We start from the raw sequence: 19525 nt of genomic DNA on the forward strand, positions 1-19525 counted from the left end.
CTGAGGAAGCTGCAGACTCCAGCTACAGGCCAGCCTATGGCACAGAGGTGCTGGGGCTAAGATTGGAGCAGCACTCAACACAAGCATGGTGCAGCCAGGGCCAACCATATTCCTCTTTCTGAGCCTGAGACAGTGTGGATGTGTAACACTGTGGTATGATGCATGTCTTTTTCTGCCCCACACCCTTGCTGCTTCCATATCATTTCACATAGGGGTAGTGGCAGCCCTGATTTGGCTTGTGGGAAGCAGTGCTTTGAGAAAGACATGAGCTGCTCATCTTAGCCCCAGGTTTGCACTGTGAGAGGGAAAGGACTAAGAATCACAGAATCAACCAGATTGGGAGAGACCTCCAAGCTCAGCCAGCCCACCCTAGCACCCAGCCCTGCCCAAGCAACCAGACCATGGCACTAAGTGCCCCAGCCAGGCTTGACTTCAACACCTCCAGGCACAGCGACTCCACCACCTCCCTGGGCAGCCCATTCCAATGCCAATCACTCTCTCTGACAACAACTTCCTAACAACATCCAGCCTAGACCTCCCCTGAGGCAACTTGAGGCTGTGTCCCTTTGTTCTGTTGCTGCTTGCCTGGCAGCAGAGCCCAACCCCACCCCCAGCTCCCTCAGCCTCTCCTCACAGGGCTCTCTCCAGGCCCCTCCCCAGCCTTGCTGCCCTTCTCTGGACACCTTCCAGCACCTCAACATCTCTCTTGAATTGAGGAGCCCAGAACTGGACACAGCACTCAAGGTGTGGCCTGAGCAGTGCTGAGCACAGGGGCACAAGAACCTCCCTTGTGCTGCTGCCCACACTGCTCCTGAGCCAGCCCAGGATGCCACTGGCTCTGCTGCCCACCTGGGCACTGCTGCCTCATCTTCAGCTCCTCTCTCCCAGCACCCCCAGCTCCCTCTCTGCCTGGCTGCTCTCAGCCACTCTGTCCCCAGCCTGCAGTGCTGCTTGGGGTTGTTGTGGCCAAAGTGCAGAACCCTGCACTTGGCCTTGTTCAGTCTCATCCCATTGGCCTCTGCCCACCCATCCAGCCTGGCCAGGTCCCTCTGCAGGGCTCTGCTACCCTCCAGCAGCTCCACAGCTGCTCCTAGCTTGGTGTCATCTGCAAACTTACTGATGCTGGCTCTCCTTAAGCTCTCACATACCTCCCTGTGCTGGGAGCTGTGATGTGCTCATGTGGTCAGAGATTGCCATCAGGAATTGGTGAGGATTGCTCTGAGTGTCTTTTATTTCTTCATTTCCTTAACTTCCAGCTTGGCTAAGTCTAGCCTGGGTCATTTCATAAGAGTCAGGGGTTGGGTAGCTCCCAAGCCATCACATCTTGATTTAGAACCAGACACATTAATGACAATTTCAGAAAGGCCTCAAATTTTGTCACCCCCCCTTGAAATGCCAGAGTTTAAAGGGAGCTGGAGAGACTGGGAATGTGGAGAGGAAAGTATCACTGTATCCCAAGAAAGTACAAGACCACAAAGGGAGGGGTGGGGGGAGTAATACAGAGCCTAATTTCAGAATTAAAAGAGGTGAGGAAGGAGTTCTGGTGATCTGTAAGGGGAAAATGGAAAGTTATTTGAATAGAAAAATCCCCAAAATCCCCCCCCTCCCCCCCCCCCCCCCCCCCCCCCCCCGGGGTTTTTTGTTCTCACTTGGAATACCAGTTACAAACCTCATGGGATTTTGGGTTTGTCATTCCTGTTACACAGCAAAGGTGATGGAGAGGGACTGAGGGTGCTGCTGGAGGAGAAGCTCAGCAGGAGCCAGCAGTGTGCACTTGCAGCCCAGAAAGCCAAGCAGAGCCTGGGCTGCAGCAGCAGAAGTGTGGCCAGCAGGGCCAGGGAGGGGATTCTCCCCCTCTGCTGTGCTCTGCTGAGACCCCACCTGGAGTACTGCATCCAGTTCTGGAGCCCCTGGGACAAGAGGGATGTGGAGATGCTGGAGTGTGTCCAGAGCAGGGCCAGGAGGATGCTCAGAGGCTGCAGCAGCTCTGCTGTGAGCACAGACTGAAAGAGTTGGGGCTGTGCAGGCTGGAGCAGAGGAGGCTCCCAGGTGACCTTCTTGTGGCCTTCCAGGATCTGAAGTGGGCTACAAAAAAGCTGGGGAGGGACTTTTGAGGCTGTGAGGGAGTGGCAGGAGTGGGGGGAATGGAGCAAAGCTGGAGGTGGGGAGAGTGAGGCTGGAGGTGAGGAGGAAGTTGTTGAGCAGGAGAGTGGTGAGAGGCTGGAATGGGTTGCCCAGGGAGGTGGTTGAGGCCCCATGGCTGGAGGTGTTTGAGGCCAGGCTGGCTGAGGCTGTGTGCAGCCTGCTCTAGGGTAGGGTGTCCCTGGGCATGGCAGGGGGGTTGGAACTGGCTGATCCTTGTGGTGCCCTCTAACCTTGCCTGATTCTGTGATTTCTGCTATATTTGAGTACCAAAGTGGACCCTTTTCATCCTAGCTTAAGTGGAAGAAAAGCAAGGTGGGAACTACACTTCATTGGACTACATGACTTAGCAGTGGCTAATTTTAGGCACTTGTTTCTGAAATGCCTTGCCCATAGCCTGGCACCCATCAAGCCAGTTCTGTCAGCAACACTTTCTTTTCAGTCTCAAACTTTGTTCCCAGGCTGAAGATCTGGCACAGGAAAAAGAAAGAAAGAAAAAAAAAAACAACAACAAACAAACCCAAGCAAATAGCAGCAAATTTCTGACCCCAGGCTTGACTCTCCCTGCTAATCTGATTCCTTTTAAGGGTAGGAGCTGGTGGGTAACATGCTTTCAAGTGAAGCCTGTGTCTGAATACAACTGTGCTGGGGTTTGCTGGGACTGCTATTGAAAATGTCATTTCCTAGCAACTCGTGTCCAGTTTGCAGGAAAATTGCTTTGATCATAGATCATAGGATCAGAGGATGTTGGGGGTTGGATGGGACCCAAGGAGATCATCGAGTCCAACCCCCCTGCCAGAGCAGGACAATGCTATCTAGCACAGGTCACAGAGGAACACATCCAGACAGGCCTTGAAAGGCTCCAGAGAAGGAGACTCCACAACCTCTCTGGGCAGCCTGTGCCAGGGCTCTGGGACCCTTACAGTAAAGAAGTTCCCCCTTGTGCTGAGCTGGAACCTCCTGTGCTGCAGCTTACACCCATTGCTGCTTGTGCTATCCCAGGGAGCAGTGAGCAGAGCCTGTCCCCCCCTCCTGGCAGCCTTCAGATACTCATAAACATTTATCCAATCCCCTCTCAGTCTTCTCTTCTCCAGACTAAACAGCCCCAGGGCCCTCAGCCTCTCCTCATCAGGCAGTGCCCTCCAGTCCCCTCATCATCCTCATAGCCCACCTCTGGACCCTCTCCAGCAGATCCCTGTCCCTCTTCAACTGGGGAGCCCAAAACTGAACACAGTATTCAAGACGAGGTCTCACCAGGGCAGAGCAGAGGGGCAGGAGAACCTCCCTTGATCTGCTGGACACACTCCTCCTAATACAGCCCAGGCTCCCATTGGCCTTCTTGGCCACAAGGGCACATTGCTGTGCCATGGATGTTCTCCACCAGCACCCCCAGGTCCCTCTCCACAGGGCTGCTCTCCAGCAGTCACCTCCCAGCCTGTACTGCTGCAGTTTGTTATCCCTCCCCAGATGCAGGACTCTGCACTTGTCCTTGTTGAACCTCATCTGGTTCCTCTGTGCCCAGCTCTCAGTCTGCCCAGGGCTCTCTGGATGGCAGCACAGCCTGCAGCTGTCTCAGCCAAGCCTCCCAGCTTGGTGTTGTCAGCAAACTTGCTGAGCAGACATTCTGTGCTCCCATCAGTGTCACTGATGAAGATGTTGATGTGTCCTTTGCTTTCTTTATAGTGTCATAGAGCTGACCCTCACTGACATGTCTTTTCAATGTTAGGGTCATGAACAAGAAAACTTACCTCTCAAAAGAGTCCTTAACAGTTCATTTTGATCTCTAGCTTGGTTGTATCTGTCCTCAGCCTTCTTAGAATCACAGAATGGTTTAGGTTGGAAGGGACCTCAAGGATCATCCAGCTCCAACCCCCTGACATAGGCAGGGACACCTCCCACTAGAACAGGTTGCTCAAGGACTCATCCAACCTGGCCTTGAACACCTCCAGGGAGGTTGTGGAGCACAGAAGCACCCAATGTGATCAAAGATCACATTGGGTGCTTCTGTGCTCCACAACCTCCCTGGGCAACCTGTGCCACTGTCTCACCACCCTCAACCTGTGCCAGTGTCTCACCACCCTCACTGCAAAGAACCCTTTCCTAACATCTACTTTCAATCTCCCCTCTGCCAGTTCAAACCCATTCCCCCTTGTCCTGGCATTACAAGACCTTGTCAGTAGTCCCTCCACAGCCTTCCTGTAGGAAGTAAACATCAACCAGGTTATACTGCAGCCTTTCTGAGTTTTGCTCCCTGCCTTGCTCTAGGGGAGTGCATTTTGCTCCTGAATGTGTTATATGATTAATTCATCCAGAGGCTGGTGTTTTGTGTTAGTAGGCAGGTAGCAAAACCTTGTGTGACAAAATGTGTTAGAGGGCATGGGAGCATGTTCAGTGCTGGCATTGAGGTGCCCTCACCATGCTTTTATGTCATTTGTGCTTGGAAGTTGCAGGACCTTGTGTGGGGTTTGTGAAACCTTTTCTGAGTGAGCACAAAATGGTGAATGGTGGTGTTGAGGTGCTGGAAGGTGTCCAGAGAAGGGCAATGAAGCTGGTGAGGGGGCTGAAACACAACCCCTATGAGGAGAGGCTGAGGGAGCTGGGGGTGTGCAGCCTGCAGAAGAGGAGGCTTAGGGCAGAGCTCATTGCTGTCTGCAACTACCTGCAGGGAGGCTGTAGCCAGGTGGGGTTGGGCTCTGCTGCCAGGCAAGCAGCAACACAAGAAGGGGACACAGTCTGAAGTTGTGGCAGGGCAGGTCTAGACTGGATGTGAGGAAGAAGTTGTTGTCAGAGAGAGTGATTGGCATTGGAATGGGCTGCCCAGGGAGGTGGTGGAGTTGCCATGCCTGGAGATGTTGAAGCCAAGCCTGGCTGGGGCACTTAGTGCCATGGTCTGGTTGACTGGCCAGGGCTGGGTGCTAGGTTGGACTGGATGAGCTTGGAGGTCTCTTCCAACCTGGTTGATTCTATGACTCTGTGATGTGGAGAAGATGCTGCAGGAGTCAAACCTTCCCATGGGAACTTTGTGATCAGCCAGGGAAGCAAGATCTTCTGCAGCCCTTATCTACATCCATCCTTCTGTGTGATTCCTGCCTGGGCTTCAAGGATTCCCAGCCACATCTTAGACAGTGCCTGGGAAGTAAAGGACCTAAAATGCCTTAGAAGTGACCACCATTTCCATCAGCTGGTGCATCACAGTTCACTCAGCTCTTTGCTACTACTACATAACTCTCTTTCACGCCCCTTTTGCTGTGTATTTATTGCATATGGTCTCCAGGGGAGGTGTGCTGTCTGCTTTGTGATTGGCAGAGTCAGTTATGCAATATTGTTTGTGCCCTACTGATGGCTGGAGGAACACACATCTGCCTCTGGGCTGGATCTTGGCCCATATGAGTCTAGAATTTGGTTTTCATGGCTGACATTCACTTTCCGAGACCTCTGTTGCCTGTCAAACTCAATTGCTCAAATGTCTGTGGGAAAGCAGTGGTGGTGTGTGGATGTGGTCTGGGCAAATTAGTCTTAACAAATGTAAGTCAATGTTCACTGCAGGAAAAATGAAGCATTTCTGCATTTTTAGGCTAGAGTGAGTGTGATAAGTGCATTTGCTTCTTCCTCTGTCATTGTATTTGCCTGGTAATGTTATATATATATCAATATATATGGTATGGCAGTTCTGTGGTTCTGAGAAAGATCTTTAATCATCTAGAGCCAATGGCATCCTGGGCTGGCTCAGGAGCAGTGTGGCCAGCAGGACAAGGGAGGTTCTTCTGCCCCTGTACTCAGCACTGCTCAGGCCACCCCTTGAGTGCTGTGTCCAGTTCTGGGCTCCTCAATTCAAGAGAGATGTTGAGGTGCTGGAATGTGTCCAGAGAAGGGCAGCAAGGCTGGGGAGGGTCCTGGAGCAGAGCCCTGTGAGGAGAGGCTGAAGGAGCTGGGGGTGTGCAGCCTGCAGCAGAGGAGGCTCAGGGCAGAGCTCATTGCTGTCTACAACTCTCTGCAGGGAGGCTGTAGCCAGGTGGGGTTGGGCTCTTCTGCCAGACACCCAGCAACAGAACAAGGGGAGAGTCTCAAGTTGTGGCAGGGGAGGTCTAGGCTGGATGTTGTTAGGAAGTTGTTGTCAGAGAGAGTGATTGGCATTGGAATGGGCTGCCCAGGGAGGTGGTGGAGTGGCTGTGCCTGGAGATGTTCAAGGAAAGCCTGGCTGAGGCACTTAGTGCCATGGTCTGGTTGCTTGGCCAGGGCTGGGTGCTAGGTTGGGCTGGCTGAGCTTGGAGGTCTCTTCCAACCTGCTTGATTCTATGATTCTATGATTCTCTAACTATATAAGCAACATTTAAGGCAAAAGCAAAAGTATTAATTTTGCATTTTGAAGTCACAGTTTTTCCACCTAAAAGTGTATCTTTGGAAGCTGCCACTCTTCGTCTTCGTTCTCAGTCCATCCATGCCTCTGCTGCAGCTGACTGCATAATCACCAAAGTGTTATTCCTAATGCATGCAAAGACTGGCATCAGCCCTGTGCAGCATCCTCTACTGTAACCCCAGCTGGTATGGGTGTCATAGATTGAACTGAAACTCCTGCTGTTGTGCAGGCAGTCATAGAATCCACCAGGTTGGAAGAGACCTCCAAGCTCATCCAATCCAACCTAGCACCCAGCCCTGGCCAATCAACCAGACCATGGCACTAAGTGCCCCAGCCAGGCTTGGCTTCAACACCTCCAGGCACGGTGACTCCACCACCTCCCTGGGCAGCCCATTCCAATGCCAATCACTCTCTCTGACAACAACTTCCTAACAACATCCATCCTAGACCTCCCCTGCCACAACTTGAGGCTGTGTCCCCTTCTTCTGTTGCTGCTTGCCTGGCAGAAGAGCCCAACCCCACCTGGCTACAGCCTCCCTTCAGGTAGCTGTAGACAGCAATGACATCACCCTTGAGCCTCTTCTCAACCCTGAGTTGAGAGTAAGAGGAGAGTGATTTGCATTGGAATGGGCTGCCCAGGGAGGTCATCAGTGAAGTCACACTCCTCTTCTCCAGGCTAAGCAACCCCAGCTCCTTCAGCCTCTCCTCATAGGGTTTGTGTTCCAGGACTTTTCTATCTGCTCCCTTCTAACCACCTGAACTTTTACCAGCTCTGAGTTTGCTTGGATGTTGCCTTGCTTAGGTCTTCTGTTAGCCAAAACCCAACATGCTCAACCCATGTGCTGTAGCTCAGCCCTTGCTTTTAAGCACCTCTCCCACTGTCTCCCTCATTTGTCTCAGCCCACTCAGCTGTCCCCCTGTGCCGTCTGGGGGGAGAGACTTTAGAGGCATGACCTTTTCTCAATTCATTACTCTGTTAGTTTTGGCATTCAATGCCTTTTTCAAATATAGCTTTTCTTTTTATAGGGGTAAGCATTTCTGCTTTAAGAGCTTGGTGAAACACACGTTTCCCTCTTCTCCTATCTTCGGCTTGGCAGCTGACCAGCTGGAGATCACAAGTGACTTCTGGCTCCTTCACACACCAGGCAATGCTGAAATGGTTTGGGGTGTGCTGACAAAGAGGATGATTTGGGACAGGGTTTCTGGAAAATTCAATTTTGAGAGGCTGGGCAGACCTCAGCAGGGAGAACAGCAGAATGAAAAGCTCTCACACATTCTTTTTTCTCCCTTCTCAAAGCACTGTCTTTGTAAGCACAGAGTGGTTTAGGTTAGAAGGGACCTCAAGAATCAGCCAGTTCCAACCTCCTGACATAGGCAGGGACACCTCCCACTAGAAGAGGCTGTCCAAGGACTCATCCAACCTGGCCTTGAACACCTCCAGGGAGGTTGTGGAGCACAGAAGCACCCAATGTGATCTTTGATCACGTTGGGTGCTTCTGTGCTCCACAACCTCCCTGGGGAACCTGTGCCAGTGTCTCACCACCCTTAACCTGTGTCAGAGTCTCAGCACCCTCAACCTGTGCCAGTGTCTCACCACTCTCAACCTGTGCCAGTGTCTCACCACTCTCAACCTGTGCCAGTGTCTCACCACCCTCACTGCAAAGAACCCTTGCCTAACATCTACTTTGAATCTCCCCTCTGCCACTTTAAACCTATTGCCTCTTGTCCTGTCATTACAAGACCTTGTAAACAGTCTCTCCCCAGCCTTTCTGTAGGTCCCCTTCAGATACTGGAAGGCCACAATAAGGTCTTCTTGAAGCCTTCTCTTCTCCAGGCTGCAGAGCCCCAACTCTCTCAGCCTGTCCTCATAGCAGAGCTGCTGCAGCCCTCTGAGCATCTTTGTGGCTCTCCTCTGGACTGGCTCCAACAGCTCCATGTCCTTCTTGTGCTGGGGACTCCAGAAGTGTACTCCAGGTACAGCACCAGGTACTGGAAGTTTGAATCACCCCTCTTGCAGTTTAAACCCATTTGAAAATGAAGTGACTGTCCAAGCACTGAAGCTTATATTTAATGTTGATTTAGGTCACAGCTATCAGATTGTCCATCCATCATTCTGGTACAAAGCAATAAATACAACAGCTGTCTGAAATGACAGGCCAGCCTCTCTGCTCCCTGGCTGAAGTGAATGTGCTCCTATTGTGGTGTGATAGCCTGCATGGCCTTGGCAGTGGATTCCAACAATCACAAGTTTATGGTCTGTCAGGCACTGCAAACATCCATCCTTCAAATACTCTCTGCTTATTAGATCTGGAAGAAGGAATCAAGGCTTGATTAAGAAATGAGTGACAGGTGTGGCCAGCAGGAGCAGGGAGGTCATTCTGCCCCTGTACTCTGCACTGGTTAGACCACACCTTGAGTCCTGTGTTCAGTTCTGGGCCCCCCAGTTTAGGAGGGACATTGAGATGCTTGAGCGTGTCCAGAGAAGGGCAACGAGGCTGGGGAGAGGCCTTGAGCACAGCCCTACGAGGAGAGGCTGAGGGAGCTGGGATTGGTTAGCCTGGAGAAGAGGAGGCTCAGGGCAGACCTTATTGCTGTCTACAACTACCTGAGGGGTGGTTGTGGCCAGGAGGAGGTTGCTCTCTTCTCTCAGGTGGCCAGCACCAGAATGAGAGGACACAGCCTCAGGCTGTGCCAGGGGAAATTTAGGCTGGAGGTGAGGAGAAAGTTCTTCCCTGAGAGAGTCATTGGACACTGGAATGGGCTGCCCGGGGAGGTGGTGGAGTCGCCGTCCCTGGAGCTGTTCAAGGCAGGACTGGACGTGGCACTTGGTGCCATGGTCTGGCCTTGAGCTCTGTGGTAAAGGGTTGGACTTGATGATCTGTGAGGTCTCTTCCAACCCTGATAACACTGTGATACTGTCATGTACTCTCTAGGCTGGGCCACAGGCAGCTGGGATGGTTGTGCTCACATGGTCTCACCAAAACACCACCGGTGAACACACTTGGATCTTAGAGATCTGAAATGGCACAGAGAACTTCTCACCTTTAGTGCTGGGCTATAGAATCAGCCAGGTTGGAAGAGACCTCCAAGATCATCCAGGCCAACCTAGCACCCAGCCCCAGCCAATCAACCAGACCATGGCACTAAGTGCCCCAGCCAGGCTTGGCTTCAACACCTCCAGGCACAGTGACTCCACCACCTCCCTGGGCAGCCCATTCCAATGCCAATCACTCTCTCTGACAACAACTTCCTAACAACATCCAGCCTAGACCTCCCCTGCCGCAGCTTGAGACTGTGTCCCCTTCTTCTGTTGCTGGCTGCCTGGCAGCAGAGCCCAACCCCACCTGGCTACAGCCTCCCTTCAGGTAGCTGCAGACAGCAATGAGGTCAGCCCTGAGCGTCCTCTGCTGCAGGCTGCACACCCCCAGCTCCCTCAGCCTCTCCTCACAGGGCTGTGCTCCAGGCCCCTCCCCAGCTTTGCTGCCCTTCTCCAAACACCTTCCAGCACCTCAGCATCTCTCTTGAATGGAGGAGCCCAGACCTGCACACAGCACTGAAGGTGTGGCCTGAGCAGTGCTGAGCACAGGGGCACAAGAACCTCCCTTGTCCTGCTGGCCACACTGCTCCTGAGCCAGCCCAGGATGCCATTGGCTCTGCTGCCCACCTGGGCACTGCTGCCTCATCTTCAGCTCCTCTCTCCCAGCACCCCCAGCTCCCTCTCTGCCTGGCTGCTCTCAGCCACTCTGGCCCCAGCCTGTAGCACTGCTTGGGGTTGTTGTGGCCAAAGTGCAGAACCCTGCACTTGGCCTTGTTCAATCTCATCCCATTGACCTCTGCCCGCCCATCCAGCCTGGCCAGGTCCCTCTGCAGGGCTCTGCTACCCTCCAGCAGCTCCACAGCTGCCCCTAGCTCAATGTCATCTGCAAACTTACTGATGCTGGACTCAATCCCCTGGTCCAGATCATCAAGGAAGATATTGAACAGGACTGTGCCAAGCACTGATCCCTGGGGCACACCACTAGTGCCAGCTGCCAGCTGGATGTGGCACCATTCACCACCACTCTCTGGGCCTGGCCCTCCAGCCAGTTCTTGACCCATATCAGAGTGAATCTGTCCAAGCCAGGAGCTGCCAGCTGTGCCAGGAGCTTGTTGTGGCAGCTGTGCTGGATCACAAATTGACTGGATGGCCGAGCCCAGAGAGCAGTGTGGGCAGCAGGACAAGGGAGGTTCTTCTTCCCCTGTGCTCAGCACTGCTCAGGCCACACCTGGAGTGCTGTGTCCAGTTCTGGGCTCCTCAATTCAAGAGAGATGTTGAGGTGCTGGAAGGTGTCCAGAGAAGGGTGACAAAGCTGGTGAGGGTCCTGGAACATAAACCCTATGAGGAGAGGCTGAGGGAGCTGGAGGTGTGCAGCCTGCAGAAGAGGAGGCTCAGGGCAGAGCTCATTGCTGTCTGCAGCTCCCTGAAGGGAGGCTGTAGCCAGGTGGGATTGGGCTCTGCTGCCAGGCAAGCAGCAACAGAACAAGGGGACACAGTCTCAAGCTGTGGCAGGGTAGGTCTAGGCTGGATGTTGTTAGGAAGTTGTTGTCAGAGAGAGTGATTGGCATTGGAATGGGCTGCCCAGGGAGGTGGTGGAGTGGCTGTGGCTGGAGGTGTTGAAGCCAAGCCTGGCTGGGGCACTTAGTGCCATGGTCTGGTTGACTGGCTAGGGCTGGGTGCTAGGTTGGACTGGCTGAGCTTGGAGGTCTCTTCCAACCTGGTTGATTCTATGATTCTATGATTCTATGGTGTCAAAGGCTTTGCTGCAGTCCAGGCAGACTCCATCCACAGCCTTCTCCACATTCACCAGGCAGGAACCTGATCATAAAAGGAGCTCAGGTTGGCTAGGCAGGACCTGCCCTTCCTAAACCCATGCTGCCTGGGCCTGACCCCTTGGCCATCCTGTAGGTGCTTTGTGCAGCTGCTTTCTGCCTTACATGGCAGCTACTGTTATTAACTGGTGTTGACCAGAAAAAAGAGAAAAGAAGAGAGGGAGGGCTCCTGCTGCAGCCTGGAGAGAGCTTGGGTTTGCTTTCAGAGATAACTTCCTAGCACTTCTCTTCTTGAAATGTGATCTATTACTTGTTACAGACCATGAGCAGCTTATTGAACGAGGCCTGGGTCACTGTTTGCCCCTGTGAAATGGCAATACCACTCAGTAGCCAAGGTTTGCTTACTTACCCATTGCACATGTCTCCCAGCAAGGTGGCACCTAAGGGACAGATATGCTGATGGGTCTGCACATGCCAGTAAAAAGTTCTAGCCCTGCAGGACTAATCCTGCCTCCTTGCTGCCTTGTGTGGCTGTGGCATCCTTCTTTCTGGGCTGGAACCTCCAAAGCCAGGCTCCTTTCCTCTGCAAGGGTCCCTGCAGTTTCTAGTGCAGCTAAAAGTCCTTGTACCAGTGTCCTCTTTGAGTTCTAGTTTTCACTCTTTATGCCTCCTCTCAGGCTCCTTGCTGGGACCCAGTGCTTTATTGGTCTGCAGCTTCCCAGCAGCCTCCCAGAGTCCCGTGGGATGAGATAGTGCATGGAAAAAGGAAGGAAAGTCACTTCCTTTAGAATGGACAGGGGGATCCAGGGTCAGAAGGATGGAGCCTGTGAAAGTCAGCAAGTGGGAGCCAGGGATGAAATTGAGAGGGCAGTCATCAGCTGGGGGAACAAGGGGTTTTCTTTGTGCTGGGCAGCCTCATCTTAAGAAGGCTGAGTACTCACAGGAACTCTTTGCAGAGGTGGTTAGCAGTGGATTCTCAACATCTCTCAAGACCTTGCCTCTTAAAATGTCTCTCAAGGCTCTTTTACTGCATGGACAAGTAATAAGGGGACACAGCCTCAAGTTGTGATGAGGGAGGTATAGGCTGGATGTTAGGAGGAAGACCTTTGCAGAGAGTAATTGGCATTGGAAGAGGATTGGCAGTGGAAGTCACAGAGCCCTGGCACAGGCTGCCCAGAGAGGTTGTGGAGTCTCCTTCTCTGAAGACTTTCAAAGCCTGTCTGGATGTGTTCCTCTGTGATCTGTGCTAGATTGTGTGGTCCTGCTCTGGCAGGGGGGTAGGACTCAGTGATCTCCTTGAGTCCCTTCCAACCCCTAACATCCTGTGAGCCTATGGAATAGGCTGCCCAGGGAGGTGGTGGAGTTGCCATCCCTGGAGGTGTTGAAGCCAAGCCTGGCTGGGGCACTTAGTGCCATGGTCTGGTTGACTGGATAGGGCTGGGTGCTAGGTTGGCCTGATGAGCTTGGAGCTCTCTTCCAACCTGGTTGATTCTATGATTCTATGAATAAGATGCTTAGGGAAAAGGTTTTGCCACCCTTTTCCTGCTGAGCCTGACATTGCAGATGGTCTCTCTGGGTACAGAGGTGTGCCAGGGGCATACAAGAAAGGAATGCTTCTGTTGCAAGAGTGTGGAAGCTCTGCTCTCTGGCCAGCTCTTCCCAGTCCTCCTTGATAATGAGGAGGCAAGCAAGGAAACTGGAGGGAGTTTCTGTTAGCCAGTCAATCAATCATTTCCCAATATTTATTAGTTATCCCTCTGGCTGAGCCCTCCTCTCATGCCTGCCACTCTGGGCGATGGGAATGTTTGTCATCTCTGAGCAACAAAGGCTGGCAGGCAGCCCAGTGATGCTAGCAGCTCATTCTCAGGCATGGGAGAGGAGAAACATGGACACGGAGAGATGGAGTTAGAACTTTATTTGGACAAACCTGGGCACAATGGGCTAAAATCTCATGGTAAGGGGAGCACACAGGTCTTTTGGGGATTAAAAAGCACAGGTATGTAAAACACAGCCGTGGCTTCCCCCCTCTGTGTGTGAAGATGTGTGCTTATGGGCAGAGAGCTGTGCCAAAGCTGGCCATGTGTCGGGAGCAGGGATGCACACTCCTTTTGGGTGGCCCTAAGAGAGGCAGTGGCTCAGTGCCCTCCGAAGCAGCTCCCTGGCCACTCGCTTCTGCAGCCCGGTGTTGGGAAGCTGTGGCCTGCGTCTGAAAGGGCAGTGCAGGGTAATTGGCAGGGAGCAGCTTAGCTCTGGTCAGCAAAGTCTTTACAGAGGGAAGTCAGCTGTGCACTGAGAAAAGAGTGGGAGCTGCTCACAGCCCTCACCCACCAAGCTCTGTGCAGTGGCTGCTCTGAGAGGCTGTAGCGGTGGCAAGAGCTGGCCCAGGGGTGGTTTCTTACGGTGCATGTGCTAGGGACGGAGCGGAGATGAGGATGACGCTGATGGCAGAATGGCAGCTTACTGTGGGAAAAGTATCTTGGCTAGCACTGGCAGGCAGGCTTGAAAAAGCAGCCAAGAGCTGAGTGATGTGCAGAACTGAAGTGTTTTGGTAGCTTCGTGAGGAGAAGACGTGGGCCGTACCTCTTCTGCAGACGAACAGAGGATGCTTTGATCTCAGGCTGGCAGCTGGCATTGCCCTTTCAGCAGCGCTCAGGTGGCTTGAAAGATGAGTTTAAAAAGAGGGAAACCCACTTTATTTCCACATAATTTTACTAGCAAGATATCTGTTCCCACTGGAGAGCCTCTCCTTCTGTTAGTGGATGTCTCACTTTGAATGGATGACACAAATATCTTGGGAAGATTCCCTAGTCTTCATCAACTGGAGGTGCTCAAGGAAAGCCTGGATGAGGCACTTAGTGCCATGGTCTAGTTGACTGGATAGGGCTGGGTGCTAGGTTGGACTGGATGAGCTTGGAAGTCTCTTCCAACCTGTTGATTCTGTGCTTCTGTGATCTAAGCATTGCGCCTGGGGCCAGCCTGCTGGGCTGACTTAGGAATGAGGGAGGGATTCCAATGTTAGACGTGAGGCAGCTGTGCGTGAGGGACCACAGATGTCCTTATTTATAGGCAAGAGTTATATATATACAGTGTAAAAAAAAATATTCAAGTAGAATTTATTGTCTTGGTAAACTGGTAGCAAATACCTGGGCTCAGATAGAAAAAGGGAGCATTAGAAAGAGCAAGGAACAAAGCAGGTGAGCAGCCTCTCCTTTCAGAATGCCTGCTGGTGCGTTTCTGCTGCCTGCAGGGGAGAGGAGCTTCAGCTCAGTATGTTTGCTGAGGTGGTGTAGGAAATGTTGAGTAGACACCGAAGAAGATGCAAGGGGGTTGAGTTCCAGTCAGTCTGTTGAATACAGTGTGGCAGTAGATGCTTGCTGGGCAGCCTCGGGAGTCTGCTGGCCTGTGCTCTACTGTGCTAAGAGTAGTGAGTGTCCAGTGCCTGGTGATAATGTGGACATTGCTGTCTACAACTACCTGAAGGGAGGTTGTAGCCAGGTGGGGGTCAGTCTCTTCCTCCAGGCAACCAGCAACAGAACTGGAGGGAACTACAAAAGAGAAATTTCTTCAGCTGCTCATCCCACATCCACATGGGCCAACTGAAAAAAACAAAAGCTGTGTGTAGGTGTGTGGTCAATGCAAGATTTGAGCTGAAGTCAACATCCTCCCCCCCAGCCCTGCCAAACTTTGCTCCTCATCAGTGGTTGTTAACAGGAGAGCACAAGCAACCTGATGGGGAGGAACTAGCAGAAGTCTAGAACTACCTGAAGACTACAACTCCCTGAAGGGAGGCTGTAGCAGTGGGGTTGGGCTCTTCTGCCAGGCAAGCAGCAACAGAACAAGGGGACACAGGCTGAAGTTGTGGCAGGGGAGGTCTAGGCTGGATGTTAGGAGGAAGTTGTTGTCAGAGAGAGTGATTGGCATTGGAATGGGCTGCCCAGGGAGGTGATTCAGTTGCCATCCCTGGAGGTGTTGAAGCCAAGCCTGGCTGGGGCACTTAATGCCATGGTCTGGTTGATTGGCCAGGGCTGGGTGCTAGGTTGGCCTGGATGATCTTGCATGTCTCTTCCAACCTGGTTGATTCTACAGTTCTATGATACTAGGAGGAAGTTCTTCCCAGAGAGAGTGATTTACATTGGAATGGGCTGCCCAGGGAGATGTTGGAGTCACCATGCCTGGAGGTGTTCAAGTGAAGCCTGGCTGGGGCACTTAGTGCCATGGTCTGGGTAATTGGCTAGGGCAGGGTGCTAGGTTGGCCTGAATGATCTTGCATGTGTCTTCCAACCTGGTTGATTTGTTGGTTCTATGATTCTGTGATTCTATGAGTCTATGATCTTGAGGTTGGTGCCTCTCTTTAGTGTGTCTCCTGGTGGCTGCCCCTGCCTTTAGCTGTAAGAGGTGCTCATGTCTGCAATGCAACAATGATGTTCACTGAAAAGGAGCAAGGGGTTGTTAAAACAGAGAGACGTTAGTGGCAAGAGTCTGGAGTCCACTTGGCAGAAGTTTTGCTAAGCACTGAGACTGCTCCTTCTCCTCCTCCCTCCTGAGGACAGGTCACACAGAGAGATCGTCTGACCTGGCCTTGCTGCTGGCACGGCTGGTCTTGCTGAGGCGACGTTTCTCATTGAAGTAGCTCTCAGGGAAGGCAGGTGCTGCGCATTCGTTGGCCGCCTCTGGACTCTCCACGTAGCTGGACTTAATGAAGGACCCTTCCCCAGCAGCATCCTCCTGGCCATGCACTCTCTCAGTGGCAAAGTTGGCAGTGTTCTGCTGGGAGGCCGTTCTGTTGCTGAAGGGGCTGATGAACTTCCCAGCAGGACTTGACAAGCACTGGTTAAAATCTGGTGGAGGAGTGTACATCTGGGCCCTTTCTGCTTGCGGGGCAGACTCCAGTCTGCCAGGGACCGTGCTGCTGCTGGCTTTATACGACCTGGAGCACCTCTCTTTGGCTTTCTTCCAGCCCAAGTGGTAGAGCTCAGCCAGGCTGAGGAAGAGGGAGAGCACTGCCACCGCCAGCATGAAGACGATGAAGACGTTCTTCTCGGTGGGGCGGGAGACGTAGCAGTTGACAGGGTGGGGGCAAGGTGCCCGCTGGCAGATGTAGAGGGTCTCCAGGAAGATGCCGTACAGGACGTACTGCCCCACTATGAAGGCCACTTCCATGGCAGTGCGAATCAAAATGCTGTAGACATAGGTGTTCAGCAGACTTCCTCTGAGTATGATTTTGCCTCCTGATTCGTCCCAGCAAGAGAGCTCAGCCTTCTCTGCCACGGAGGACTTCTGTTGGCAGTATGTGTCACCGTCGCCTTTCAGCTCCCGCGCCTCCATTTCCGCCTCCTTCAGCTTCCTCTTCTCTTCCATGCGCACTGTGTGCATCGCGTGGCCCATGTACACCAGCGATGGGGTGGAGACGAAGATGATCTGGAGGACCCAGAACCGGACATGGGAGATGGGGAAAGCCTTGTCGTAGCAGACGTTCTCACAGCCAGGCTGCTGGGTGTCGCACATGAAGTCAGACTGCTCGTCGCCCCAGGAGGACTCAGCGGCTGTACCCAGCACCAGCATCCGGAAGATGAAGAGCACAGTCAGCCAGACTTTCCCCACCACGGTGGAGTGTTTGTGGACCTCCTCAAGGAACTCTCCCAGGAAACTCCAGTCTCCCATTTTTTCTGCTCACTGAGTGGGAGGAAAAGTCTCAAGAGGAGAATTTGACACAGTCTCTGTGGAGGGAGAAAAAAAATAGAAGAGAATGGTTTTAAAGAGGGTTAGAAAATACCCAACCAGGGATGTGAAGTGATTTGTTTTGTGTCAAAGGAAATGTTTTCATCTGACCTGAAATGAACATGAGCCAGCAGTGTGCCCAGGTGGCCAAGAGAGCCAGTGGCATCCTGGCCTGCATCAGGAATGGTGTGGCCAGCAGGAGCAGGGAGGTCATTCTGCCCCTGGACTCTGCACTGGTTAGACCACACCTTGAGTCCTGTGTTCAGTTCTGGGCCCCCCAGTTTAGGAGGGACACTGAGATGCTTGAGCGTGTCCAGAGAAGGGCAACGAGGCTGGGGAGAGGCCTTGAGCACAGCCCTACGAGGAGAGGCTGAGGGAGCTGGGATTGGTTAGCCTGGAGAAGAGGAGGCTCAGGGGAGACCTTATTGCTGTCTACAACTACCTGAGGGGTGATTGTGGCCAGGAGGAGGTTGCTCTCTTCTCTCAGGTGGCCAGCACCAGAACAAGAGGACACAGCCTCAAGCTGCACCAGGGGAAATTTAGGCTGGAGGTGAGGAGAAAGTTCTTCCCTGAGAGAGTCATTGGACACTGGAATGGGCTGCCCGGGGAGGTGGTGGAGTCGCCGTCCCTGGGGCTGTTGAAGGCAAGGTTGGAGGTGGCACTTGGTGCCATGGTCTGGCCTTGAGCTCTGTGGTAAAGGGTTGGACTTGATGATCTGTGAGGTCTCTTCCAACCTTGGTGATACTGTGATGCTGTGAATGACATCTGGTTTGCTGAAAACTTTGTTCCTCATCCACTGAACACAATGTGCTGCAGTTTTGTTTGTTGGGTTTTGTTTTTATTCAGCTACTGAAATTAAAACTGATCTTTTTTGGTCTTGGCTTAACCCAACTGCAACCTGCTAAATAGGCTGCCAAAACTTTGAGCCAGATCTATTCTTGGTCCAGAAAGTCCTTTTGCTGCAGTCTGTGCATTGCATCCTCTGCAGACTGTGTAGTTAATGCAGCATTCAGCTGTTTACAAACTGAGCTCTGGGGAGTCTTTAATAGGCTGATCCCCAAGGAGATAAAACTGGAGTCTACAGCTTGGGCTGAGCAGTGCTCAGCACTTCCCTGTGTCTGGAGAGCAGGCAGGCAGAGAGGGAGCTGGGGGTGCTGGAAGAGAGGAGCTGAAGAGGAGCCAGCAGTGCCCAGGTGGGCAGGAGAGCCAATGGCATCCTGGGCTGGCTCAGGAGCAGTGTGGGCAGCAGGACAAGGGAGGTTCTTGTGCCCCTGTGCTCAGCACTGCTTAGGCCACCCCTGGAGTGCTGTGTCCAGTTCTGGGCTCCTCAATTCAAGAGAGCAGGGCTGTGCTGGAAGGTGTCCAGAGAAAGGCAATGGAGCTGGTGAGGGTCCTGGAGCAGAGCCCTGTGAGGAGAGGCTGAGGGAGCTGGGGGTGTGCAGCCTGCAGCAGAGGAGGCTCAGGGTAGAGCTCATTGATGTCTACAGCTACCTGAAGGGAGGCTGTAGCCAGGTGGGGTTGGGCTCTGCTGCCAGGCAAGCAGCAATAGAGCAAGGGGACACAGTCTCAAGTTGTGGCAAGGGAGGTCTAGGCTGGATGTTGTTAGGAAGTTGTTGTCAGAGAGAGTGATTGGCATTGGAATGGGCTGCCCAGGGAGGTGGTGGAGTGGCTGTGCCTGGAGGGGTTGAAGCCAAGCCTGGCTGGGGCACTTAGTGCCATGGTCTGGTTGATTGGCCAGGGCTGGGTGCTAGGTTGGGCTGGCTGAGCTTGGAGGTCTCTTCCAACCTGGTTGATTCTATGATTCTATGAATACCTGTGCTGACACTTAGAATGTGAAGCTGCTTTGGGCTTCATTTCTGAGCTTGATGCCACCATAGAAGAAATGTATTGAAAACTTTCCTGGTGCCCACGTGCCCACTGCCCATGGGTTTTGCTTTGGTTTTGCAGTCTTGCCAGTTGCATGTGTTTTCATTTACAAGCTGTAAATGTTTTGGGGAGTGTGATGGTTTGGGTGTTACCTCCCCTCCTTAAGAAAATCATCCAGACTAAACTCATCTGAGCTGGAAATTGAATGAATGAAGCTTTATATTTACAGCTTAGCACAATGTACAAGCAGGGAGTTACAATATATACAGAAATAGAGAAGCTAAAAAGTAATACAGAAACACAACAACCCTCCCAGAAACCAGAGTCCCCAAGGGGGGCTCACAACCACCCTTACACCTTCCTTCCACCCCTGTACCTTACTCCAGACTTTGCCTTACTTTTGAGATAGTTTGGAAGGTTGGCCAGGGAGGTTAGGAAGCAGAAGGATTAGTTAGCAAGTTAGGGAGAGAAGTGCCTGCAGCCAGAGACAGAGAGTAGCTCCATTATCTACATTTATGTTCTTGTTCTTATCCATCTCAGCAAGCCTATGAGTGCAGCAGACAGCACCACTGTTTCCTTTTCATAGCCTAGCATCTAATTCTTCTCACCAAAATATCCCAGCTAGGCTCAAAC

General features: G+C 52.6%; 1 protein-coding gene across 1 annotated transcript; it reads right to left on the reverse strand.

Moving 5' to 3' along the window:
- Positions 1-15825: 15825 nt before the first annotated feature.
- On the reverse strand, positions 15826-16969 carry GJA5 (gap junction protein alpha 5). Its single transcript, XM_064152143.1, has one exon. The coding sequence runs from the start codon at positions 16967-16969 to the stop codon at positions 15860-15862; it is 1110 nt and encodes a 369-aa protein (XP_064008213.1). The 3' UTR covers positions 15826-15859.
- Between the last annotated feature and the right edge of the window lie 2556 nt (positions 16970-19525).

Source organism: Pogoniulus pusillus, chromosome 12 (genome assembly GCF_015220805.1).
Source record: "Pogoniulus pusillus isolate bPogPus1 chromosome 12, bPogPus1.pri, whole genome shotgun sequence".
In the NCBI taxonomy this organism is placed as follows: Eukaryota; Metazoa; Chordata; class Aves; order Piciformes; family Lybiidae; genus Pogoniulus; species Pogoniulus pusillus.

Bases quoted from the DNA above. Each gene is read 5' to 3' on its own strand.
- GJA5 (XM_064152143.1), bottom strand. From the start codon at position 16,969: ATGGGAGACTGGAGTTTCCTGGGAGAGTTCCTTGAGGAGGTCCACAAA.